This window comes from Frieseomelitta varia, unplaced genomic scaffold, assembly GCF_011392965.1.
Source record: "Frieseomelitta varia isolate USP_RPSP 00005682 unplaced genomic scaffold, Fvar_1.2 scaffold_232, whole genome shotgun sequence".
Lineage (NCBI taxonomy): Eukaryota > Metazoa > Arthropoda > Insecta > Hymenoptera > Apidae > Frieseomelitta > Frieseomelitta varia.
The window spans coordinates 313854-341036 of NW_025109960.1; the positions used below are offsets into that span (position 1 = coordinate 313854).

At 38.2% G+C, this 27183-nt stretch overlaps 1 protein-coding gene and 1 long non-coding RNA gene across 6 annotated transcripts in view; one reads left to right on the plus strand and one right to left on the minus strand.

The window, feature by feature from the left end:
* The window catches only part of LOC122527818 (unconventional myosin-XVIIIa), a 60344-nt gene that overhangs the window by 27632 nt on the left and 5529 nt on the right, over positions 1–27183 (plus strand). For 2 of the 4 annotated variants that reach the window (XM_043652342.1, XM_043652343.1), the window contains 9 exons: positions 59–241; positions 1044–1306; positions 1393–1555; positions 1720–1894; positions 2290–2448; positions 2598–2813; positions 23019–23147; positions 23552–23695; positions 24029–24118. In XM_043652342.1, the coding sequence (XP_043508277.1) occupies positions 59–241; positions 1044–1306; positions 1393–1555; positions 1720–1894; positions 2290–2448; positions 2598–2813; positions 23019–23147; positions 23552–23695; positions 24029–24118 (1522 nt within the window). Of the gene's footprint in view, positions 1–58; positions 242–1043; positions 1307–1392; positions 1556–1719; positions 1895–2289; positions 2449–2597; positions 2814–18852; positions 21375–23018; positions 23148–23551; positions 23696–24028; positions 24119–25176; positions 26497–27183 lie in introns of those variants that run through there. The other 2 variants (XM_043652344.1, XM_043652345.1) reach the window with 2 other exon arrangements.
* Positions 23120–25036, minus strand: LOC122527827. 2 transcript variants are annotated; one of them, XR_006306418.1, is made up of 3 exons: positions 24365–25036; positions 23539–23744; positions 23120–23267 (listed from the first exon to the last, which is right to left on the minus strand). It is a non-coding gene; the product is annotated as an uncharacterized LOC122527827 (long non-coding RNA). The 2 variants fall into 2 exon arrangements; XR_006306417.1 differs by having other exon boundaries at positions 24369–25035.

Genomic DNA, 27183 nt, shown 5'->3' on the forward strand with positions numbered 1-27183 from the left:
ATTAAATGTTGATAAAGTGAAAGTAATGATGATAAACTCGTTCTTTATTCGTTCGCAGATCCATATCATCCTCTGTGCACACAGTGTCGTCTTTGTTATTGTGTGACTCGCCAGGTTTTCAGAATCCAGCCTCCTGTGGTCGACAAACTGGAGCCTGTTTTGAAGATTTGTGTCACAATTACTTGCAGGAAAGGCTGCAGCTGCTGTTTCATCATACGACACTGGTGGCACCGAAGGACAGGTACATTGTAATACAATTCATTGCATTTGATGAAAATACTTTATTTTATATGTATTATGATTAATATTGATTTTCATTTGCAATGGATATAATTTCATTTAAAATTATTTTATGTGATTATTCCATTAATTAATGTAGAACATAATATATAGGTTATCTTTAAATTTAATCTTTAAATACTGTTATTAGGTTATGTTTGATAATAATTAAGATTGTAGTAGTAGTAAAATTAAATAAAAAATTAAAAATTATTTAATTTAATGTTAAAATATTAACCAAAAGTTAAATATAGAAACATTCTTTATTTTAAATTCAATAATTCGATATATATCGACATATCGAATATCGATGTCGATACTCCATTAAAGTATGTTACATACTTCCTGTTCTTTCTTCCCGCGCTCGCAAGCAAAAGTGGTGTGATATTTTAATTTTTTCTGAAAATACCGAGAGAAATGGAAGAAAAATCGATTAAAAATATTTCCAATATATTTGTCCTTACGAAGATAGTGTGTGCTACAACTTATTATGAGAATATTTTCGGTAACGATGTCTCAAATATAATTTAGTAAAACGTAGTAATTTAGCAATAGATAATAACGAAGAATAAAGAAATAGATTATAAATTAATAGTTTATATTCTGTTAATAGTTTAGAGTTAATAGTGTATAACTGTTAATAGTTTAGAGATGAAATTAAATAAAAATTTTACAAAGAAGCAAAAGAATAGAAACTTAGAAAAATCTCAGATCCATTGCATACGATATATAATATTATTATTGAATTCATTCGTATAATTAAGGTACGTCCAAGAAGGAATTGACGTAGATTACGAAGATGACTGCGACGAAGATGGAATTGGATCACCTCAGGGTTTGATTTCGCTGTTAGATCGTGGAAGTTCGCAAGGTGCGACGATGTTGCGAACTAGCCAAAGTGACCTTAGTGGAAGTAGACAAATGGAACGAAAGGGTCTTCTGTGGCTGTTAGACGAAGAAACAGTATGTCCTGGTGGTAGCGACGAAACATTTTTAGATCGATTGTTTTCTCATTACGGAGATAGAGGTATCTAAATTTGTTTGCACTTGGAAATAAATAACCTAGGTTATCAGAGTTTTACTTATTTTTTTCATTCTATTTCTCTTTTACAGATCATCAAATATTGCTAAGAAAAGCACCTGGGAACAATCAGTTTGTCTTACAACATTTGTTGGGTACTAATCCCGTACTTTATACAGCAACAGGCTGGCTGAAGGCAACAAGAGAAAATCCTGTTACTAAAAGTGCCATTACGATACTTCAAGAAAGTACAAGGTAACCATTTATATGTTTTTATCTTTTTAATTTTCAAATATGCCACGTTTACACACTTTTCATTAGTTATTTGGATTAAAATAATAAATGGATCTTTATTAATTGTAATTTCCTAACTGTAACTACTTTGGTAACTAATATTATACTCTTTATGTTGGTATCAGGGAAGATGTGAATATGCTGTTTGTTAGTGCACGTGGAGCCGGAGTTTCTGGAACTTTATGCAGTTCCATGCCTGGCTTGGAAGGTTCACAATCTTTAAGACGAGCTTCTAGTATACGACGAACATTCACTGCCGTTAAAAGAAAGAATATATGTCTTCAAGTTAAATTCACTGTTGTAAGTATGAAGTTCATAACATTACTGTTGATAATTAATAAATATTCCATAAATCGTTATCTGAGAGTATTAAGATTTTCATGAATGTGTAGGTATATGTCATGGAATGGAGGTTATATGTCATGTTACATGTTGTGTTATCTTGAAATAGTGACTCAATTGACATAAATTTATCAGTGAAACCAAACTAGTTTTCGCTGTATAAATGAGATACGTCTAATAAAGTTGAAAATGTTCATTGAATTGAAATTATTATGGTACCACTTCGTGTTTTTTGCTGTTTGCTTTTGTTGTCGTTTTAGGTATAAGAAAGGCAAGATGCAATACCTAGTTCTTTTTGAAATTAGTTATAATTTTCTATGTAAAATGGTTGATGACATAGTGATTTGTTACAGGACGGACTGATTGAAACTTTGCGGAGAACACGAGTTAAATTTGTCCATTGTATACTACCGCAACACAATGCTGGGTGTACTGACAATAAGAGTTTATTGTCAGTAAAGTCAAATCAAAGTGAGGATAGTGTTATTAATGTACCGCTTTTGCGATCACAGGTAAATAAGATGTAATCAACTTAATTAATTTAATTTTACTTAAGCAATTATAGTTAATGCAAAAATTAAAGCAATTAGTAATATAATGATTAAATTTTACTTAGTACCGACTTTTAATAATATTAATTTCTCTTAATTTTTTGTTACAGATTCGTGGAAGCCAAATAATTGATGCGGTTCGATTACATAAAGTGGGATTCCCTAAGCATATAGCTTTAGGTGAATTCAGAAGACGATTCGGTTTATTGTCAAGTGATGTGAACACACGACCAGGCAGTCCTGTAGCTGATGAACGTCGTGCTGTAGAAGATATGATGCTCACCATTGATGTCGATCCAGCTTTGTATCGAGTTGGACAAAGTCAGGTAAGTCATATCCATTTTGCATTTTGTATATTAAGTAGTAACATGGTATTGAAAAAAAATTAAGAGATATCCTTTCTAAAATTCTTAATACAAATATATTTGGTATGTACTAGAAACTTGTATTATAAAATAATGCTATATTTTATTTAATGTAAACAAAATTAGTAAAGGATTACAAAATAAAAGTTCATTTTACGTATAGAATATAAAAAAAATATATATTTACGTATGGAAGGCTAATCTTTTAGCCAAAAACTCCAGTGTCAGGAAATCTTTCTTTCACGATTCTACACCTATGTATTTCCTTCATTTACATCTCAAAGTTATGGACAACTTTCCCATTTCATCTTTTTCAATTTACATGTTTCAATATCAGCAGGAATCGAATGTCTAGGATCGTATCTTTCACACTCGTAGAAGCACTTTCACTTTTTTCTGCGCGGATAGTAATGCTTTTAGTTGATGTATTCTCGTTATCAAATAAACAACATGGAAAGGCATATCGATGGTGTTATCCTAACTTGTAATACCGGTCTTAAATATCACCCGTGGCACATAGGTACTTTACTTAATATCAACTGCACTCGAAGTGCTTCCGCAATTTGATTCTCCATAGGTCGTCCGTTCGAGCGTGAGAATTTCGACAATGTCACATGCTTAAAACGGACATTCGTTTTCTCAAGGAGAATCGCTTTACGTGATTTCGGTCAACTTTCTCCACGAATTCGATTACAGTTTTGTCAGTATACCATAAACAGAGATCGGTATCGATGTGAACTCAATGATTAAGATGTTCGTACGATATTCACAATCATTAGTTAAGTAGATTTTTATTTAAATACATTATTTAAGTAAACGTGTAATTTTAACAATTAAATAGAGCTACACGTTTATGCAGTTAATGTCGTTTCGTAACATAGACTAAGCGTGGTCCGCATTTTTTTTTTCTTTTTTTTTGTTTTTTTATAGGCAATCATGTTAATTTGCTGATTTCATGGAATCGTAATCGCAACACAGGTCATGCACAGTTGCACACGCGTCAGATGCAATCGCGTGTCTTTATTGGCACTTTTTACGATGGAGTGAGATTAAAATTACCAGACCCGAGCTATACTTACGTTAGAGATCATCGCTTGATGTATATTTTCTTTCAAATGATCATTATGTCGTTACTTTTTAATGCGTGAAAGCTACGTCTCGATTATAAATACGATCTGCACGTTGCGACGTACGTTTTATTGCTTTTTTAAATTCGAAGTTGAATTTTATGTAAAATTTTTACGAAAGAGTGCCAGTAGAGCATGCGTATGTTGCAGCAAGCCTGTGAAAATGATCAGAGCTACGTTCACAGAAATTGCATTGCGTAGAATTTACTCAGTCACAGATACATATATGATAATTTGATCATTTCGTTTGATTGAAGCTCACTCTCGTAATATCAAGGAAATAATTTCGACGGTGTACGTAGATCGCAACGTTAATGAACGAATTAACAATACCCGATAAATTAACAAACGTGTATTTCCTACTTGTAATCCTTGTTTTTGAGCATTCGTCTCGTTTGTCATTTGGATTACCTCGGTTATATTTATCAGTCGTCGTAAACTTCCGCTTGGAGATACACCGATCTGGTTCAGCTGCGCGCAACATCGAGTCATCGATTATCGTCTCGTAAAGGTTAATTTAAAGAAGCCGAAAAAGAGTATCGTTTGACCGCGAAAGTGCAAAAGGGTCGGATAACCGTCGGAAAGAAAAAACAGCGACACGCGCTAGTGACTTTCTCGTGGCCCATATAGAAATCGTTGCACTCTTCAGAACCTCTCCTTGTTCGCAGAACTCGCGTTGCCCGAGGCCTTCTCGTCGCGAAAGTGTTCCACCTTGCACGTACGCCTCTTTTCTTTTCTTTTTATCGGCCCGTCTGTTTTACTTCGAGGCTAAACGCGTGGTCCAATTTGCTCTCGACAACATTATTTCGTGCCGACGAATTAACCCTCGGTTACCGGGTAGTTTTATACTCGCACGCCAGTATACTCCTCTTTCCAACGTACCAAGAAGCAAACTTTTCTGCTAGATTTTTTTATTTTATCAACGTGTATTTGTCTTATAATTGCAAACAACAGCAAGCTTGAAGAACTTTTATGTTAGATTTTTATTCGACAGAATATTTTAACTTTTTATAGTTATTCTAGTGTACATAGAAGTCGAACGAAAAATTATATTATACTATATATTATTATTATTATTATACTATATACTATTATTACTCACTTTGTGTAAGTGTGTACAATTTTATATTCAAATTAACTCCTTTTATATTCAAATGACCCCGTCACCGTTCGAGGGTTAACGAACATGGAAGTTGAAAGAGGCATGCGGTCATCGGGATATCCTAGATAATTATCGCGTAATCGAATCCTCTTGTCGAACAAACCAGAACAATGACGTTGGTTTTGTAATTACGCTTTAGCACGCGTCAATAGAACAGATGATAATACAGATGTGGTTTTGTAAAAATAGTTGAAACATTTCAACATTACGCATATTTTACCGAAGGACGCATTTTTTTGAAAAAGAAATTGAAGTATACATAGCGAGTCAATCCTTAATGGGTTAAGTGTACACTGTCTGTTTAGTTGTACCAGACAAAAGAATATATAATACACATGTACGCTTCTGTCCATAATTATTTCGAAACTTGAAAAGCCGATCGAGGTTGCTCGGTGTTTAAATCTAACGTGTTAATCATTGCAACCAGTGTGTGATAAAAAGTAGTAGATGTTAATTGCTGTAATGAAAAATTTTTAATAGAGAGGATCATTGAGTATTTCCTGCGTGTTGTCATAAACTTGCCATGCACCTCATTCACGAGCTTTTCTCTTTGCAGTTTATATATTTTTTTATTTAATTTTTAATATTAATATCCGCTATGAAAATTAGGACACGCACTGGTATTTAATATGAATTTAGCTGCATTTATTTTTCAGTTTTTTTTTCTTTTTTTTTAATTATAAATCCGTTATTTCATTCGTGTATATCACATATATTACACAAAGTAATGAAGTAAAATTTATTAGAGCTTATTTTGCACACCAATTCCAGTTTACGAATTATTAAACTGAAAAACACTAATTCTGAAACAACAATTGGAATATTTGGAACTCAAAACATGTGGAAAAGTCGTATTAGCGAACTATTGTTGCATGTTATAGACGATTGGTGCTGCATTTTGAGTAACATGACCATCATAGGCTTTCCTGTTGGTTCACCGACGTATGTATATATCTGTATGTGTCAATATTAAATATGTCAGCAAATGTCCATGTCGCTGGATGTGTATGGATGGGCACCAATTGGAGACAGTTAAACTACCATTGAATATTTAAGTGGAAACGGTTCTCAATAGAATAAATTTAGAAAGTATATCATAAATACCGCATAATGTTACGGAAGTACAGTTAAAATAACTTTTCCAATAGGGGTACCGCATATATGCTCAACTTTCAAGTAGAAATTTATTATTATGAGCAAGAAATGAAGAACATGTATGTACAAGCATCTTTTTTTATCGATTTTTTGGGTTAATTGATACACACGTTAGTATTAGATGAAAAACCAAAGGTTAAAATATATAAACGACGTTTAAAAATCATTTTAATTCAATATCCGTTTTATTAAAATTCTACTAGAAGAAATTATCAGTTGAATCTGTGATATCATGCAAATTGTACATCGTAATGTAAATAAATTGTTGATTCTAAAGAGAACAAGAAGCAAAAAAAAAAAAAAAAAAGAGAGAGAGAAAGAAAGAAGAAAGAAAAAATTCCAAGTACAGTATCGCGGACGCATGAACGAAATCATGTAACCTGGTTTTATACAATGCATAATTAGTTTTATCGAGAGCGGTTACGTTAAGTGCGTTACCCTACAAAATATCAACCGGATACATGAGAAGAAGTGGAACGTACGACCGACAGTTCGGAAAACGCAATCAATGACAAGTGTAGAAATGCTGTTCGAATAGTATCGCTTCTGTTTAAACGCGGAGCTAGGAATCTCCACTCCCGAAATATCCGGAGTAAGGTTTCCACGGCGGAAATGTGACCGTTGATCGTGTGTGCCTGCGATTCATGCGTGTCTGGCATCGCAAATAATTCACTATCCGACTCCATCGATCGATACCTCGCGCCACGAATAGATGCGTGCGACTGGATTCGTTAGAAATTAATATCAATACCGACGATCACTCCGAACATCGGAGTCCCGTTATCGGAACTCGGATGTTTCTCATTCCACGAATTCTAAAGCTGCAACTGGCGAAGTGCTAAGAACGATTCGTAATTTTTCATCAAAATTTTTTCTCGTCAACACTTTCATCAAGTATTCCATCCCAGTCACGATTTTCTGTCTATTTGCAGAATAGAAGGAAAGTCGTAATAATTTTCAAGAATTTTTCACGGTAATTATTTCAACGTGTTTTTGATTTCTCGAATTACTATTAGCAGAGTGCTCATTGCCATTGTCGCCGAGTAATTCGGCTTTCCGCGTGGTGCTAATGCATGGTTGCGCGCTCGGAAATCCATCGTAGCTTGGTAATAGAGAAACGCGACGAGTTTTAATTTAACTGGCTAACACGCTAGGTCAGGTTCGCACGACAAACGCGGTAACTTGCCAGATCGTGATCGAGATCACGGAACCACTAACATCGCTTCGTGTTAATTGCTATCAGCTATCCTATATACGAAAAACAGCCGTAAAATCTGTGCTCATTTCACATCTCCTGCGTTTACCTTTGGTTCCACCTTTTTTTTTTTTTTTTTTTTTTTTTTTTTTACAGGGTTTTAACTTTTTTTTAAAGAGGAAATAAAATTTCGAGACTTTTAGACCCTTGTAAATGTTTTGTATCCTTACGTCAAGGATAGACTTTACAGTTTTATAGTTTTATAACTTTGTAGCTTTCTATTCTGTGTTTTTATTCTTGGAAGAATTACCCTAAAGGTAAACGAACTTTTCGTCTAGTAATTTTTGTTACTTTCTGGAACTTGTATTTCTTACTGCGTTGAATTTTTCTTTATCTGAATTAAGATCTGAATTAAAATCGAATCAATCCAAGTGTAAAAGAAAAGTATAATTTCAAGGTATAATTACGTTATCAAGAATGTGATGTATAATGTTCCTACGTGAAATTTAATCAGTGTTGACAAACACTTCCTTATAAATCCGAACCGGAATATTCATGTGAAATCATCTCGAAGGATTCTCAAGAAAATTAAAAACGTTTTCTATAGAACTATTTCTCGTTACGATTATGCCTTTGCTCGTTCGTTTCTTCTGGTTTATCTGAAACATCATCGATTTCTGCTATTAGCTTGTGAAGGTAACGAGAAAAATTCTTAATCAATGTTATTTTCATCCAATTACAATTATAATTATTGCCTAGAGGCATGAGATTTAATTTAATTTAATTATACGTTGTGAATGTACCACAGCGTATTACGCATTATCTAACATGAATCTAAAACTTTTGATGGTTTGATGCTCCGATACTTTTTGACTGTAGTGTATTTGGCATTTTTCCATCGTTTGACTTTCGATCGAAGTCAGCGTTCGAAGAAAAGCCAGTTGATGAGATGAAATACGTGCGATATATAAGTTTTCCACGCTGGTTTCTTCGAAGAATGCGTTCGAGTTGGTGAGAATGACTCGTGTCGTCTGATTTTATATTTGTCACGAAGCAGGTGCGGATATAAAGAATGTGAAAGAGAAACGAAAGTGAATGACGCGAATAATTTTTATCGGCAATAAATATGTCGGTTCTGATAGTTTTTCGCTTTCATTTAATATTTTTAAACAACATTTATCAAGCCATTTATAAAAGATTCCGATAGATTTCAATTTCTCGAATTTTTACGAATATTCTTTTCAATTTCTTCTTTAAACAAAAAGGCCACTTTCTCATTGTTTATTAAAATTATTAAATTAATTGTTTATTAATCGTTAGTATCTTGTTATTGTTTATTAAAATTATCAAATTAATTATAGAATTATTAAAAAATCGTTACGCTGCGTTGTACATGACAATGTTCTGAGGAATTAAATAGACGAATATCGCGTTTACAGTTTTTCAGTTACCTGTGCACATGAAGCACCTGAAGAATAGCAGAAGAGAATTTTTCAATTCTTTTTTTTTTAGACCGACCATGTAGGTAGACAATGTGGTCTCTTAATTATTATTACACACCGTCTAGATAAACCGGCGTGTAGATCAGACAGAGATATATCGAAGATTTAGCTTGGCATTCGCGGTTTACAATGAATCTCTCCCACGTGGTTGGTCGTCCCTCTTGCGGAAGCGGATGCGAAGAAGCGGTTTCTTCAGTCTTTCTGTTACGTCGTTCGCTTTCGCGTGTTGGATTCACCTCGAATTCCTTCTACCCTGTTGCTTAATTGCTACGAAAAGAGGAGAAAAAGAGAAGAGAAGGGCCAGTCCTTTCCTTGTAATTTCCTTTGCTTCCCGCGTGGCTAACATAACGAACCCGTGCTAATTAATTGAACGACCACGCGGCAGTTCGGTCATCCGGCTCTTTCTAATTCGTTATCCGTTTCTTTTCGAGGAACGATGGAAACAAATGGGAACGCTCCCGGGGGGAACGTTGTCTGGTCGAGGAGAAAATTAATAGTTGTAATTGAACTGCGAATGTTCATGCATTTTTAAGAACGTTCGGGATGCAAAAATCCACAGAACACATATGTATTATCATGTTGAAACAAGGTATACAATTTTCTAAATGAAATGACTTTTAATTAAGAATGATTGGAACTCGGATCAGGTGTGTTAAAAATTCTTGCATATTAGATAGAGAATCACAGTTGAATTGAGAACCTGAATGTCTGAAAGACACGAGAGGGTTAAAAAAATATTCCAAATTCTTGATGTTCCTTCGTTTTAATCCCATTTTCCGTTTACTCAGTTTCCCAATTATCTCATTTGTAAGATATTCGACTTTCCAAGAAGTTTTAAAAGATTTGCATACTTGAGAAAATTATAACAAACTTGCCTAGCATTTTTCAACAATCCTTCTCCTGTATCTTGTTGCTTATATACCAGGCAACACATGCATCATGTGCGGGCAATTATCTCACAATTAAATAGAAAGTTGACATATTATTCAAAAAAATGCGTGTAGCAAGTCGGTAGTAAGATTGATACCAAAGTGAAACTTTGGGAATGAAGTGGTCTAACTCTGACAATAAATAGCATGGTTTTAAATATAGCAACACTAACGACGTCTGACGAAAATGGAAAATCACGCGTGCTTGTCGTGTTAGAAAATTTGTTGAAATTATCTTGAATGTTAATAGCAAAACTACGTGGAGCACCTTTCTTAAAATAGACGTGAATATTTAACGAATATTTGAAGTGCTTTCACTTTTCACATTGAATCTGATATCTTCCAGGATTGTTTACTGAGAAGTAATTATTCATGAATTCTGTTTCGTGTAATAAATGCTTAATAAAGCAATTTAATCTTTTATTCTCTGAAAAATATTCATAATTAATTTCTAGGGTCGTACAATCGTAGAATCGTTTCAATTTTTCTTGAAATTATAATAATGAGAGACTGATTTAACGAAATGTCTGTCATGTGTAGATACATAAAAACTATTTTATATAAATACACATGTAAATATATATATATTTTTTTAGTATAACATAATAATTGAATTGAATTTTGAAATTACTGTAAAATTTTATTTATTTCGTCGTTTCAATTCTCTTCTTCCAATTTTCTTTTTCAAGATGAAACTTACGTAAAAATGCGTATTCGTCGAACGTGCTTGCATACATATATAGTATTGAAGTATGTGTGTAAATCTTGCGTGTAAAATAGCCGTACGAAATATATAAAATTGAGGAAGGTACGAAGCGGAATTTAATTAGACTGTAAAATTAATCGGTTCATTTAATAACAGGACTTAATATAGTAACAGACGAGAACCCATGCATGTATGTAGCCTTGTCTACTAAATTGGGAACAAAATGCAAATTTCTGTAATAAGAAAATCTTTTAATGATTTTCATGAGATGTTAACAAGCAGTTTATTATGTTTTCTAGTTAGTGCTTAATTATCTTTGTATAGATAGTCCATAAAATTTATAAAATACTATATTTTATCTGTACGTCTTCGTTACCTTTTTTGGGCAATTACTAGAGCGAATAGTAGTCCATCGTAGTAAACTTATAGTTATTAAAATTTGAAACTTGCTTTCCCAACTCATTGCCGGTGGACGAACTAGTTCAACTAGATAAAAAGATTGAAGAATCTTTTGACTAAAATTGCATCGTATAAGTGTAAAAAATGCTTTTAATTGGTCAAGATTATTACAAAGAATTGCAACAAAGATTGTGTATTTAGTGGAATGAAAGAATCGTTTATTCAAAACCACTTTCACCCAATGAAACTACTATCGCGGTAGTTCGTATGTATGTATGTAATGTAGCAAGTTGATCGTTTAAATAAGGCGCAAATGATAGTCTGTTTCGCGTTGATAAATAGAAAGGACGTTATGCCGTAATGCGACAGTAACAGCCTGTTTTCTAGAAACTATTTTATCAGAATTAAAGAAGAGAAAGGGAAAGGGAGGATCTGGGAGGAAGAAGAGGTAGTGCTCATTAAACGTAATAAACAATGAAACTCCATTAACGCTGCAACGAGACTCGACTATTACGAGTACGTTGGTAAACGTACGTAGAAATTACAAGATATTTGACATTTCGCGAAAGTTACAAAAATGTTTAAACATCGTGTCTTCCTTGAATTCAAGAAATCCCGACACTGTTTGAAGCCCAGTGAAATGGGCGAGAAAAAAATCACACAGCAATTTTGAAGGGTTTGTAAAGAAAAAAAATTTCAGTCTTCAAGAACGTGGTAGGTCTGAATCGCGAAAAAATTCAAGCTTTTACGAGTCTCGAAAATAGAGATGCATGATCTTGAAAGTGGGTACGTTATTCTCCCCATATACATACGTAGTGCAGAAACAGCTTTAAAGATAATAGTGCTGTCGAAGTAGAGACGTCGCGCTTTAAAATGAGAGCGATTGGATTGTTGTATGACGAAATTACGATAAAAGTCGTAATGATTATTCTCCCTATATACAAGTAGTGGAGAAACAGCTTTAAAGATAATAGTTAGTGCTGTCGAAGTAGAGACGTCGCGCTTTAAAATGAGAGCGGATTGGATTGTTGTATGACGAAATTACGATAAAAAATCGGCGTGCGTGCGAGTACTTTCGTGCTGCTCTACAGACGACGTAACAGAAGTGGCGACGGAAATTTCGCGGGCCCCGCGAAAGCGAGGTCGCGGGGCCGTTCCTCCCGTACGCGTAGAAAAGACCGTGGCCGTTCAGTACCGATCGATAGATCTCGAGGAGATGGCGGCTGCATCGAGAAATTGGAAGCCATGTCGGGAACGCGTTGGAAAGCTGTTGCCGGGAATGTCCGCGTTGGCCTACTGACGAACAGGAGAAAGGAGACGACGATGGGAGGAGAGCATCGCCGGAGAAAAGAGCCCTGGCCGCGTTATGAAATCGCGGGATCCTTTTTTTCAGGCGAATCGAAAATATTCGTGGCTCACGAAAGTACTTGAACGACAACGAACAGAAAGCTCTCTTACGCGTGTGTATCATTTGCTGCGTCGTAAACTGTCGTGGAGTTTCATTAACGTTGTAATGAGACACCGCTTGACGATGATTAACATTCGGTGGAAGCCAAAACGAATCGGAAGAAAATGCACGTGGAGATTTATACGCGGATGCAATTGTTAGGAAATTAGTGGCACAAACTTTTTTCCATTTCTTGTATTAGTTCGTACCTCTCTCACTTTAGAAATTTGCTGGAAAAGCAAAACTCGTTTTGAAAAATTAGTTCCTGCTCATGAGTTTCAAATTTATATATATATATTCAATATTCAATATATACATTATTCATATATACAATAATGTTCATTTAACAAATTAAATTCAATTCCTATATATATATATATATATATATATATATATATATATATATATATAATTCAATTTCTATATATACATATATATCGAATATGTATTTTTTGTTTGGTATTATTGGCGTTTCGAAGAAAGAAAGAGTAGAAATTGAATAGCATTTAATTTGTTAAATGAACATTATTGTAAAATCACGTTTCGCATTCATTTTGCAACTGCCAATTAATTTTCATCTCCGGCGATCTTAGTCGTTTACCGTGCGCGTACGTTCGAACGAACAGTCTTTCAACAAACAATTTAGTTCCGAGTGATTATCTTGCCATCAGTATTGCGACAACCGTGCGTTACGGCAATATTTTTTCTTACAATTCACTCGCAATACTATGTTTAAATTTGTAATTAGTTTCCCCCTTGCAGCTTTCTCGCTCGTTTTTCCTCGACATTACAAATCATTTACATCCACGTTACAAATAACCTTTCGTCTTACGTTTGACGTGTGGTCATTATATCATTTGCACCTGATTTTTCTATTGATGCATGGCAATTAACGAGCTAGGTAATTTCACGAAGGTCTGCCCATTTGTCGACGACTTGACTGGCGAACGCCATTATAAATGACCGTGTGCCTGCATCAAAATTTACTCAAATTTTCGCAATTCTGACTGTTTGTATTATATTTCGTTGAAAGAAAAAGTCTCTCTAAAAGATATTTGTCTTTTTTTAAAATTGATTTATCTATTTGATCGTTTACTGTAAAAAAATTTCATTGATACTGTAATGAGACACGACTATTATATTGGGAAAATTTCAAATCGATCTTTCTATGTCACTGGATATAACTAACGTATTGAGGAGCAAATCTTGTCCTCTTCAGATTCATGACTCGTAACACTTACATTTAATGGAGGTAAAAGCAGTTGAAACTTGACCATAATTGTTTTTGAACGGATCATTCTTTATACTTCATATAATGCATTGATTCGAATCCTTTTGTTACAACTAGGTTTTCATTTAGGTTTCGTTGTATGATCAGGTTTTCATGATTACAATAGTGAGGTTTATAGACATGACAAATGACTGAATACGTATATTATTTTCTTTTCAATTTTCTACGACAACCGCAGGCTACTAATGCTTGAAGAATTGATTATGAATGATCGAAGAAGAAGAAAAATATTGAAGTCCGCGAGAGAAAGTTGCTAGCATCTGACAAACTGATGTTTACATATGTATATACGTAAAATTTTCTTCCGTATTGCGAACCACTTCGTTAGTGCGTGGATATTAATCATGCGAATATTGATTAAAAGCGATTATTAATTAATTAGAATGTGACATGAAAGGAATAACAGAAATCATCAGACACAAACATATATAAACATATATATATATATATATATATATATATATGACGTGTCTTTTTAGACATACATATTCTTTATTGACAAATATTGTGCATAATATTAATGAATAATTATTATTTATTAATAGACATACTCGTACTATACGAAATTTTAGAAGTGATAAAAGATACTTTGATACCTTCAACATTTGTTTGATAAATTCGAATTGACCTTTATAAATTATCATTCGTTATCAAGTTTGAGCGAAATCCTCTGTTTTTTATTTTATACACGAAACTATCATTCGATCGAAAAACTGCACAGAGCTACTTAAAAAAAGAGAGGAAGAAGAATCGTGCATTGTTTTAATTTAACATAAATTTTCATTCCTTGAATTCGTAAGAAAAGTTGGACAGTTCCAAGTGAATTTTCTCCAGTCGCGTCCTTCGAATTCCTTTAATTGAAATTAATGAGAGAGAGAGAGAGAGAGAGAGAGAGAGAGATCCCAGTATCATTGTAATTCGTTTTCTTCCGTATCTCTGCTAACGAGAATACTAATCCGAGCATTATGCAACGATCGCACGCACCGCTACCCTTAACGTAACCCTACTTCGTTTACCAGAAACAACTTTTGCATATTTAAATCGCATTCTTGGCGCTGCTACGCTTTTCTTTTACTTGCTCTTGAATTTCTGTGATCGACTCTGCATGTCTAATACGCATTGAGACCGTTAATTGGCGCCCAGGTTACATTCTATTAAATGACAAGAAAGTATCGCGAAAGATTGGACGAAAAAGATACAAGACGTGTACTTCGAGAAGAGAGGAAAAGATTAAGACGATCAACTGACCCGTCAAAAAATTCTAGAAATTTGTTTTACTTCGGTTGACCTTGGTGGTTCTAGTAATAAATTACAAAACCTTCTGCTTATATTGTTCGGGAAACATTCCCTAATTTATAAACAAGATCTACCTTCTAATATTGAAACGCAACAAAAGATTTTGAAACGCATTCCATATCCAGCGCGCGAATCAATTCAACGGTACATACACGTATACAAATTGCGCTCGGTAACAAACGTCTGGTTGAAAGGTTCGTTTGATATTCCCACTTTTCGCAGGATTATCGCACGGAAGGATCCCGACAGGTTACCTACCCGAGCGCCTCCCCCATTAGATTGTTCCCTCTTCAAACGCGAGGACGGCGCTTGTAAAAGGGAATAAACTGTTTGAACCGGCACCACGAGAGACCCGCGAGGATCTCTCGTCTGGTAGGGGAGAGTCGACGACTGGTCGAACGAGAGGGGGACAGGAACTTGCACCTGACTCGTACAGAGTTTTCTGCACTTCACTCAGTTCGCGGTTGGTCTCGATTCCGATCAGGGGCATCCGACGATTCCCATTAGCCTCGCCCGGCCTCCGGCAGACACTTGTTCTCTGTTCACTTTCATTTCGTCCCGTTAAGATTTCGTTCGATTCGGCCACCGATCGCTCGACGTGCGCTGGCTCTCAGTGGTTTTCGTTCTCGCGGATCGTAAGAATGGGACGATCCTGGTTCGAGCTCGTCGACGCGACAGACTACCCGTGTGTCTTCTGAGATTCGAACACGACGACTCCGAGGATCTCTGAGTCGTATTGTTTCGCGTCAGTGTCGTCAGTTGTTGTCGAAACAAGTGTGTAAGACCCATTAATCGTCAACTAGGTAAGACAGAACGTCAAAGAGGACAACGAGCTAGGTACCGATCAGTTTGTCCGAGACTCGGACGAAAGGAGCCAAATAGAGAGAGGGAGAGAGATATAGAGAAAAACAGATAGCGAAGAGAGTCGACGATTTCTCAATTAACTCACGAAAGAGAGAAAAAGAGAGAGAGAGAGAGTGAGAGGATAAGAAGGATAGTCTATGGACTGTGTTGTGGTACCTTTTAAGTTCGATAACGGTAAATACAGATCGAGCTGGAAGTAGCGGGCTCGTATTCGCGCGCGCTCACCATCGCATGCCGTTGCTCTCCCGATGATGCTCTTCGCTTGAATTATCCTACCGAAGGCACTTACTCGATCATAAAGGCCTGTTCATTTGCTTAACAACTTCTATCGGGCACGTCCGCGAGACGTTTTACGCTTAACGATAGAAAGTTGCGTTGCCGTAACGGGATTCTTTTCGGGCTGGTGGCTGACTGTACCTTCGCAAACGAAATTTCATTCTCTCGAGATTTTGTTGAAGTACGCGGTACCCGCGAACATCGCGACAATTGAAGATTTTACGCGGGGAGAATTATTGAAAGGGAATTCGCCACGGATGCTTCGAGCTTCGTATAATTTGGAATGTTTGCACGAATCTTCAGACTTTTACGCATTATTCGAGAAATGTACGAGATTATTTTTCAGATGATTTGTTATAGTATTTAATAGATACGTATTTTTATTTAAAATTGATTTCTCTAGCTTCTCTTCGTAAAAATATAGAACTGCATAAACATTCGACCAAGTCGATATACTGAAACAGTATAAAAGCTTGAAACGATATCAGAGGTACTTATGTGACAAATAAAACGAAATTTACGAGCAGTATTGACTCTTTATGGTGCGATAATTTTTAATCTGAAGGATAATGGTTATTTTCTTTCATTGCTTTTTATACTGTAAATTGTTTTTAGAGAAGATTTCAGAAAATTCATCCTATTGGATAAACATCGCTCGAAATTCAAATGATTCTTGCATTTAAAAATTGTACGCATCTTCATCTTTCTAATTTATTCAGCGTACAGCCATATTTTATCGCTTTCATTTGGCTTCGACTTGATTTCTCTTTAACTGACAATGAACTTGCCAAGTGGAATTAATTCGACGCGAGGGAAATGTTTTTTTTTTATTATTATTATTATTCTCTAATTACCAATGCATTCAGCTCAATTAAGAAAAATATTCAAAGATAAGGGAATCAACATCGTGTGCTCAAATTCACCACGATGTTGAACAATGGTTAATTGACCAAGCACCGAGGCTCGATTAATAGCGGATAACGCTTTACTTAGTATTATATTCCTTTCTTAATATCGCAGCCTTAATTTGTAAGAAGAAAGTTAGAGGTATCCAACTAAATGAAGCAACAAATTACTCTACTTTTACAGAGAGGCGGGCGATCTTTCAGAAAAATATTCATCATTTACAAATATTCGTAGAACGTCTTGGCTTCATTTGAAATATTATCTCCTTTGCTGTGTTCACAGTTGCTTCCAATATTCTCTTCGCATTACTTACCCTTCCTTTACTTATCCTATAAGTGCATCAACCTTTAGTTCTATAAACTCAGAGTACTTTATGTGTAAGCTGTTAAACTACTCCGACATTTACATAAGCTTGTTCAAATGCTACCGGCAGCTTTTACGATGCATTTTCTCGTTCTGAAGTAATGAGAAATTTTCGCGATTAAATTGATTTATAATCAATGCAACTCTGATAATTTATAATAACGTCAGATGAAGAAGAAGTTCTAGCAGTTTTATTACATAATAGCGTCTCGTAATCTTAAATTACAATTTATTGAGTACAATATATAATGGAATATGAATATGACGTAACTTACGTTACGATATAGTCACGTCAACTGAAGAATTTCATGGTTGAAATTCAATATTCAACGCACGTTTGTCACGTTGACAGACTTTTAGTAATTTAATATGTAACAATGGTTGAATCAAAATTTAGAATTTTGTCAAATTCTAACAAGCAAATTTAACTTCGTTCTTCCGTGATTTCGCGCCAAGTGATAGTCACGCCAACTCACGCGGTGTATAAATAATTTCGTAAGATATATTTAAACACAAGTTTCTTATCATCTTTCGTAATATTTCAATTTTCTGAAACGTATAAAGTCACCATGTATTAACTTGAAAATCTGATAACGAATGTCGATATAAAATCCACGAAATTAATAACAAAACATAATACGAATACGAAAATATTCAAAGCAGAGGAGATCAAGCCAATTTATACTTCAATTCCATTTTTTTTTTTCGATTACCCACACAGAAGTAAAAACCTACATAAAATCCGCAGTCCGATAACGCGCGGAGTTGCAAGTTGCAAGAAGAAGCAGTACATACGTAGGTTCTCTTTCTTTGCAGCTGTCTCTGTCTCGTATTTTTCTCTGTTCTTCCGTGTCTTTATTTTTTTCAATCACCATTGTAAAAAGTATGAAAACTGTATACAACCAACCACCGACCCGCGGAATTTTGTCGCGAGGATGCAAGAAGTAGAAGCAGGTCTCTCTCTCTTCTCTCTCTCTCGTACTTTCTCTGTCTCTTCCGTTTCTTTCTCTTTCTCCCTCCCACTGTCTGTCCATTTCGTTTCCCTTTCTCCACACTCAGTACACTCCCCTCCTATCTTTGTCTCTCTCTCTCTCTCTCTCATTCTCCCTTTGGCGTCCATAAAACGCGCGTCCACTTTTACGCGGCTTTTACGGTACTTAGTCGCGGCTCGTTCTCCACGCAAGAGGAAGCCTCTTCGAGGTTCATTCCTGAACGCGTTCGAGCGCAGGAAACGTACGACACGGTCGTTGCTGTTGTTGTCCAGGGGCAGCGGTGCTCGCCAATGACGGCTGCTGATTCGAGGAAAATGCCGGTGGTGATCGGCGCGGAAGAGGAAGACGGGATACGGAGCATCGGCTGTTGAAGCGAGTCCACGGAAAAGTCGCTTGGATTCCTCGAGGATATCGAGGTCGCGCGAACGCTGCCGGGCGAAAGAGCGCATCGTCGTCGCGATTAATTCGAAGGTAGCGACGTTCTCTCGAACCGGACGAATATTAATTGCTCCGCGAGTGCACGAGAAAGCGGATGTTCAGTGGCGATTTGAAAACACGAAGGAAGCTCTCGAACGTAACTGAAAATCGCGTGACAACGAATGGCTCGATGCCGTTCAATTGGAACTAATGATTCAGTAACACTTCGAACCAGTTAAGAAACCAAATTGTCGCATATCGTTTTCACGTGTTCAAAAAAAAAAAAAAAAAAAAAAAAATCGAAGATACAGTGACACCATAAAAACTAATCGGTTTGTTACCAATGATACGTGTATAATCGAATCGACGCGTAAACTAGCTTTGTACCACTTTTTCTGTTTCAAAATCTCAAGACAAAAGACCACATTGTCAAAATGTTAGAAAACGTAACCAGATGGCCAGGTAACGCGGGTTCACGACTGGTGAAGGCCAGAAGCAGCCCGAACGTGTCGAAACCACCGTTGTCAGTACCTCGGAAGCAAGCACAGCCCGATCCGAACAGATCCACGCCCACGAATAAATCTCAACGAGTGGCAAAAACCTCAACGCCTCCTAGAACGACAACCGGCTCGAAGATCGTCTCTAACGATCACGCTGGTTCTCGAGCGACTTTTTCCTCCGAATCGGCCAAGGCACGCGTTTCCTGTCCGAGCAGGTCTCGTCGATCAACACCGGACGGTCGAGCGGAGGCAACGAGATGCCCGTCGACGATCACGAGGAACGAAAAGAAGCAAGTGGCGAGGTCTGTTAGCTCCTCCCCGTCCTGCACGATCCTCGAGGACCGAACGCTTCTGAAGAAAGGATTGTCCTACGCCCCGGCGAAGTTACCCAAGAAACCGGAAGCATTGAGAAAGAAGGCCGCTCTGGATCGTTCGGTAAGCTTGGGCTGTGTCTCCGTGGATATTCGGGGCAGCGCGGAGGAAAGCTTCAGAATGAGCAGCTCGTTCAGCTCGGAGCCGAGCAGGCAAACGACGGAGAAAGAGAGGAAGCAGGAGATACCGCGTAGGAAATCGATCAACAGATCTGCTAGCTTATGGAACGTGCAGGCTGCGTCGAGGAACGACGCCCCCGGTAGAAGGACGTTCGGTGTTTCGACAAGGCCGAGCAAGATCCCGCTTCTGGCTCATCGGAACACGCGCGTGGGTCGATCTCTGGCCGATCTATCGCAGGTAGATCGAGCCGTGGAGCCGACAATGCAGCCGGTGACATTCGACGACGTCGACCTCGATCGCTCGATGGACGAGCGTATCTACGAGAATTGTCGCGAGGCGTTCTACTGCGCGTCGACGAAGACTCGTCAGCCACCGCGGGCGTACACCAGCAACTTGGAGGAACGCGTGGCACGGCTGATGGCGCAGCTGGACGACGACGTTGACGACGACGAGCAACACGCCCGGGCGACGATGGTCGCGTCTATCGACTGCGTGGACGCTACTCCTCCTCGTAGAGCCAATTCCGTCTACGAGGTACGGGAGATCGACGTCGAACGAAGCAACGAGCCAGATGGAAAGATTGTTCAGTCGGAACGGTACACCGCGACGGTGATAAGGGTCGAAGGAGTCCCGGAAAGACAGGATGAACCGACGGTGAAGCTAGCGGAAGATAACGAGAAGAGTAACTTGGAGGAGACTAAGAACACGTTGGACCTGGTCAGAGGATTCGGCAGAGATCGAGAGAAGATCGTCGACAGACAGGATGTCGTCGACGAGTCAAAGAGGAAGAAGGAGACGTCGAGTATTCAAGAGCTGAGGAAGAACTGGGAGAAACAGGCAGCCAGTGGATTGGCCATGAAAGACGAGAAGAAGATCGATTGTGTAGCTGCTCCAATTTGCAACGCGGAGCCCGCGTTGAAATCTGCTTGTCAAAGGAACAACGACACGAGGCAGGAACCGAAGAGCAAGCAATCGGTGGGCAAGAGAGCCAAGGAGATCGAACATCTGGTGAACTTCTTCAACTGTAAGAACGCCGAGGCGACGAAAGAGGTGAAAGATCCGTGGATCAAGGGTAGAGCCACGTCGGACACGATCGAACCAACGGTGACCACGTTGAAGAAGAACGTCGACGTTAAGAATATACAGGACTACAATGGTTATGCCTCTGATGGGAATTGCTCGGAGGACAGCGGCCACATGAGCAACGAGAACGAAGTCGAGTGGAAGGAAGGCGTGGTGCCGAGTGAGACCCGCGATTTCGAGAAGGAACGGTTCTTCGAGCAGAATGAAGTTCGCGCGATCGGTGTGTACGACGATGCGGCGTCGATCGTGAGCAGATTGGAGCCAGAGAAGAAGCCGACGGTGGTCGTTCGAAGCAGCGTATCGACCTCGAGCGGTGCCAGTAGCATCGACAGCTGTAAGGGGGAGAACGCGAAAGTCGCGGCCCACACCGGTAAAGATGTGCAGTGGAAAACTTGCAGATCCTACAACGATGGACGACAGGTCCGTCGCGTAATTATTGGCCTTCTAAACCTATTAGATACCTATCGAGAATGACCGCTAATTTAATCGATAATAAATCAGCTGACCGAGAGATCTTCACTAATGTATAAAGCACACGCGGTAATATAAAATGTATCCAGACGATTTCTCGTCAGTGAATTTGAAACTTTAACTGATCAACGGGTGCACAAAAATTCTGAGAATATTTAGGGTGATTCTGACAAGTGTATGTATTCTATCGTTTGGCTAATAGTGTTTTGATAAGATAGTCTTCATTTAGTAGACGTCATTTAATTTTTGCAGTAATTTGATGTAAAACTCTGTCGGTCGTTTTAATTATGAAAGTTTGTGTTCCAGAATTAATAGGATTGAAAATCTTTGACTGTCAGAGATGCACTAAATTCAAAAACGCGAGCAATTGGTCACTTGTACTCTCATAATGGAATTAAGCCGTGCATTTTTGTCGTTACCAATCGATCAACTTTCCGGATGGAAAGTGCTCTTGCAACTTTCAATTTGAACCGTTCGTCTACGAAGAGAATGGCTCGAAAATGATTCGAACGCTGAGCGTTGTGAGAATGTTTACAAACAGTCAGCAAGATAATATTTGAGATAATAAGCGTCTAAGTGGATACAATTACGCTTGCTTGCAGCGCTGAATGCAGCTGTTACAGTAGAATGGGATTGAAGCAGTCTGACATATACTTGACACTGGAAAGCGTTCTAGCAGAACGTTTTGAAACGAGAATAATTTTCATTCGTTCAAGTTTTTTACTTTACTTGCTGTTATAATCTAAAAAAATTGCTCGAGATGTGTGAATCAAATAAAAAACATAATATAAAATTATTACTTGAAAAATCAAAAGTGATGGATGAATTCTTAAGAGATCTACTAAAAATGTAAGAGTAGTAAATTATATTAGGTTTCATTTTGCGATCAAATATTTTTAGAGTAGTGTATAAGGAGATAACTATACAAATAAAATGAATGAAAAAATTATTTCGAAAGTAGAGACCAAGCTTGAAGTAGGAGACTTTTCCATATATTAACGTGGCATTTTATTGTTTAATTGCATTTAAGAGAGAGTATAGTTTACCATAATGTACTTCACGCGGAATGTAATGATGAAAATCGTGTCAGGGATATCCCCATTCCTTTTTCTATTCTATTCTTTTTCACGCGTGTTCTTGTACTTACGTACCGACTGCATAAACAATTATTTTAATGAATTCCATTGAAACGTGGTATTTCACGTGTGCATTCTGCTAATTAAATTGAACTCTGATTAATTATTGATTTGTAAACCATTAATAATTTTCATATTTGACAATTCATGTTTAACATCGGCGTATTATAAACTGTTTGAAATTTATATAGATTACGCGATTATATAGTATATTTTATATTTTATTTATATATTTTATTAATTTAAAAAAGAAAGGAAAGAAGATAAACGTGAGAAAGAAATTACGACTTTTTAAAATTTCAATTATGTTAGTTGAAAAATCATAATTATAAAAATTATAAGAATTTTTGCGTTTTTTAAATTTACATCAAATGCATAAAAATTCCGCAATTCTAATAGTTACAAGTTAAAAAATATATCGAATACTAATATGAATCTCTCGGTTTTCTTTTGATAGATATTTTTCAGATCAGGTACCTTGGAGCAACTCGAAGCCCAGAGAGACGAGAAGCTAACTGGACACATTATTCTTCTTCAAGCAAGATGTAGGGGTTATCTGGCACGTCGTAAACTCAACACTTTGAAAGTATGTCACGACATCTTCCTGAGTTTGTAAAAGTGCACCTTCACTTGCGAACCTGTACCGGTAGTTTTCACTCATCCCGAGAAGTTTCTTCATTTCGGCTTCTTCATTTCCGCAATGCGTCTTGAACAAATCAACTGATTGGCACTGACTTTTGTTTTAATTCAACAACCAGAAAAATGCGAACGAGATCATTCAAGAATGATGATATTTAATAATTCACAATTACAAATGTTAAATTCAATTCTTGGATGTCAAGCGATTCAAATTTTTGACGAACACTCGCGATTAGAGAAAGTTAGACGTGAAAGGTCACGATTAATTTAGCCGATAATTAAATTGCGAAATTTGCAAAAGTTATTACATCGTAAAAATCTTGATGATGTTTACGTACTGCATCCTTTCAGCTGCAAGATCTTGCGGTCAGATGCATACAGAGGAATGTTAGGAAGTGGATGTCCGTAAGAGAATGGCCCTGGTGGAGATTATACGTGAAAGTTGCACCTCTGTTGAACGTTCATCGGACAGAGGATCAATTGAAGGCGAAGACGGTGAGAATATGCCTTTTATTTTTACATTTTTACTGACCATTTTCCATCGCTAGATATGCAACAGAAACGCTAAACAACGACGCGATAAAACAACTCTATAATTTCCATAGTAAAATTATGTATGTGTTTAATTCTTTCAACTCTGTGATGTTTATTTTATTTGTTCGCTATCATCTGTCGTACATCAAGAATCTAACGTGTGTGAAACCAGAGATATCGAAATTATATTCTTTATCTTTTTTAACCATTGTTTCGGTGTTCGACGATCACCATCTATGATTTTATTGAAATTCGTTCGACGAAATTGAAACGTTATTGCATCTTTCTTAACAGGAGGAACTCGAGGTTCTCCGAGCAAAGGTGGAGAGGTTGGAACAGGAGCGGAATCATTTGAAACACGATAATGATAGATTGGAAGCTAAGGTATGACGAACAAAATTTTTTTTACTTCATTTTCCGCTGTCTCTGACACACGAGTTACACTTGATTAATTGAATCCAACAAATTGACTATCATTAACAACAAAAACACGCGAAACCAACATCTCTCTCACGTCCAGTGCCTGCGTTTCACGCAACGAAATCTCTTTTTAATGGAACGCTGCTAAGATCTGTCTCTTAAAAAATTATCTTCTCCGTATCTTAATAACCAGCCACGTAAGTCATTTACCTACTTCGCTGTATCCAAGCAACTTTATCTTATCATCGAGAGTACAGCAACAGACAATCGACGCTCGACTAGAACCCGCGTATCCAGAAGTCCGAGGAAAGTTCATTAAGCGGCGGGTCGTTTGTCCGAGCACTTGTATCGTGCAATTTGGGTTAACTGCGCGAGACGAAGCGTGCCGGCACACACTCGTCGTTGGTTTATCGCGTTATGAATCTGATCAGCGGAGCATCGCGAGGTGTAGCAGCGACCTCCGCACGTTCCTCTGCGCGGTTCCCTTGCTCTCGGATAAAAGTTCCAGTGACCGACATTTTGCTGCCTAGTGGCCTGGTGTCGTATGAAAATTCCTCTCATGACCTTGGCATTGCTGTGTGTTACCACCAGTCAACCAGCGCTGGCCCGTTGCTGGTATTGTTCCGCAATTTCTAACCGGTTTCGTTTCGCTTGTTCGACCTTTCGATCTGCCGCCATCGCCGCTCGACTATTTCAGCCGATCTATCGAACGATTTTCTACTTCCTGTCCGGCTGTCTCTAGGCTGCGCGTCCTCTTTTTACTCTGTTTTCCTTGACGATAGGCGCTCGTTCTCACTCTCTCTCTCTCTGTTTCGTTGTCGATCCTCCGTCGCGTCTTTTCGCACGAAGACAGATTTGGCCAGCGTCCAAAATCGCGTGGCCCGTGCCTACCTCCCGCGCTTCTTCTCGTCCGCTTTCCCATCTTGCTCGCACCCCGGTCTCCCTTAGAATAACTCGGAGGTGACCGTCTCCGCCAATGGACCACCGCCATCGGCCCCGTGTATCGGCTGACCCAGGAAGAAGTTAGCAGCCAGTTGCACCGCGACTCCCTCTCGATACGGGCGTCGACGTCGTTCGACTCTCGTTACGCAATTAAATGCTCGTGCCAGCCGATCCGATCAAACGGAACCAGAAGATCCCGGTCCATCGAAGGACTTTGCTGTAGCGATCATGCAATTCGATCGCCGCCGGGCCGTATCTCGCGCGATCGCCTTCGAAGCTGGCTGTTTCTCTCGTTGCTGAGGATCCCGCGCGACCGGTTATTTCGCTGGACAAGGTGGTCGATATCGATCGGAACATTATCATCGTAAACAAAATTCCCTGGCCTGCCAGTTGTTATCATTTCGCGAGATTCCATTTCGACGAATAGCATTACTTCGTATCATTCAAGATCAGTAATGACGGCCTCGTGCGTAGAAAAATATTTTCCTTCTTACCACATGTAAGTGTTCAGGCAAGAGTGTCCAGGGAAATTATGCCGACGACACGAAATCGAAATTGAGCCGACTCGAGGATAACACACTGTCGGGATGCCGTCGGTACCGACCACGTACTCTGACGCGATATCGCCAGATATCGACAACTCGCAGAGCTTTGAAGAATCCTTGACCGGCAAGATGCTGGCCGGCAGAGCCATCGATTCGAACAACACGATCATCGAGAGTCCAAGAAGGCTCCTAGAGCCGACGATGTCCGCGAAAAGACCACCGTTGCCACCGTTCAGGAGACCAGCCAGCAAATTGCACACGTTAGGCCTGACGAGGAGTCCATCACCATGTAGCTTCTCATCTAGCCTGTCTTGTCGCTCAACGAGATCGATGTCCGTCATGTCCTCAAGACTTCGGACGAGCATCGATTCACCGACCTTCTCCACTCCTCCAAGGAGAATGTTTCCTCTAGCAAACGCGGCTCCTTTGGATCCGATGGAAGATCTGTCCGTGAAAGAACAGGCTCCCGTGGTATTCGACGCTAGTTTGAATTTCGTGTTAGGCTGCGACAAGCAAAGAGTCAAGCAGTCGTTCAGGCCAACGGCTTCTCACATGGAACCTTCGACTGCTTCGTCTTATTTGTCGTCGAAGATCTCGCAGTTTCTCAAAAGAACCGATCACATAATGGACGAGTGGCGAAGCATGGGTCACAGAGACGACGCGGATAACGACTTAAATTTGGCATCGATGACCCGGGGTCACGAGAGATGCGGCATGGGTAGAAGCCAGAGCGCCACGAATATCATGATCAGAGGTTATCAGTATTACAGCAGATCGAACAGCATCGGGAGAAACTCAAGGCGTTCCCTTTCACGTACCTCCGACGACAGAACTCTCTCCGACGGTGTTGGCCAGGTGGTATATTTCCTGTTTCGCTCCTGGATTCGGAGAGTTTGTTTTTCTTTTAGACAAAATTCGAAATTTGTTTACGTATTATTTTCTGTCGCGTTTTTTTTAAATTTTGTGTGTCGTTTTGATCTAGGTGCTGGATTCTGTCGCGAAGAAACGTAATGATTTAGAAAAAGAGAAGGGAGAACCTTATCTTAATAGTTATAAAGTAACGAATAAGATTTTCAATGTTAGGAGTTGAAACAAAATTCATTGCGACTGGACAAATTAATTTGATAATTTTGTCGAAATGTATCTATGTTGTTTTTTCGGCCTTGGTTGTCTTAAACCTCGTTTCGCATAACAAGTTCTTGTAAAAAATAAAAAGACAATTGATGTCAAGTACACGAGATAGCAAAAAAAGAAAGAGTAAAAGGTTTCAAAGTCATACGATCGCGCAAATCAATTTTCCAAGTTGTTCTCCTTCACGCATAACCGATCAAGAGTGCTAGCTTTTCTAAACATTCTCCCCCTAGTACGTTCTTTACAATCATCTGTATACACATTGGCACTCGCTTCGTTTAAATTAAACAGAAACGATCACAACATTGAAGAAACACTATTAAATTGATTTTTTAAAAGTACTAAAATATACTATGCTGATCATTAGACCACCCATTGACATTTTATCATGTTCACTTGTGTTTTCGAGTA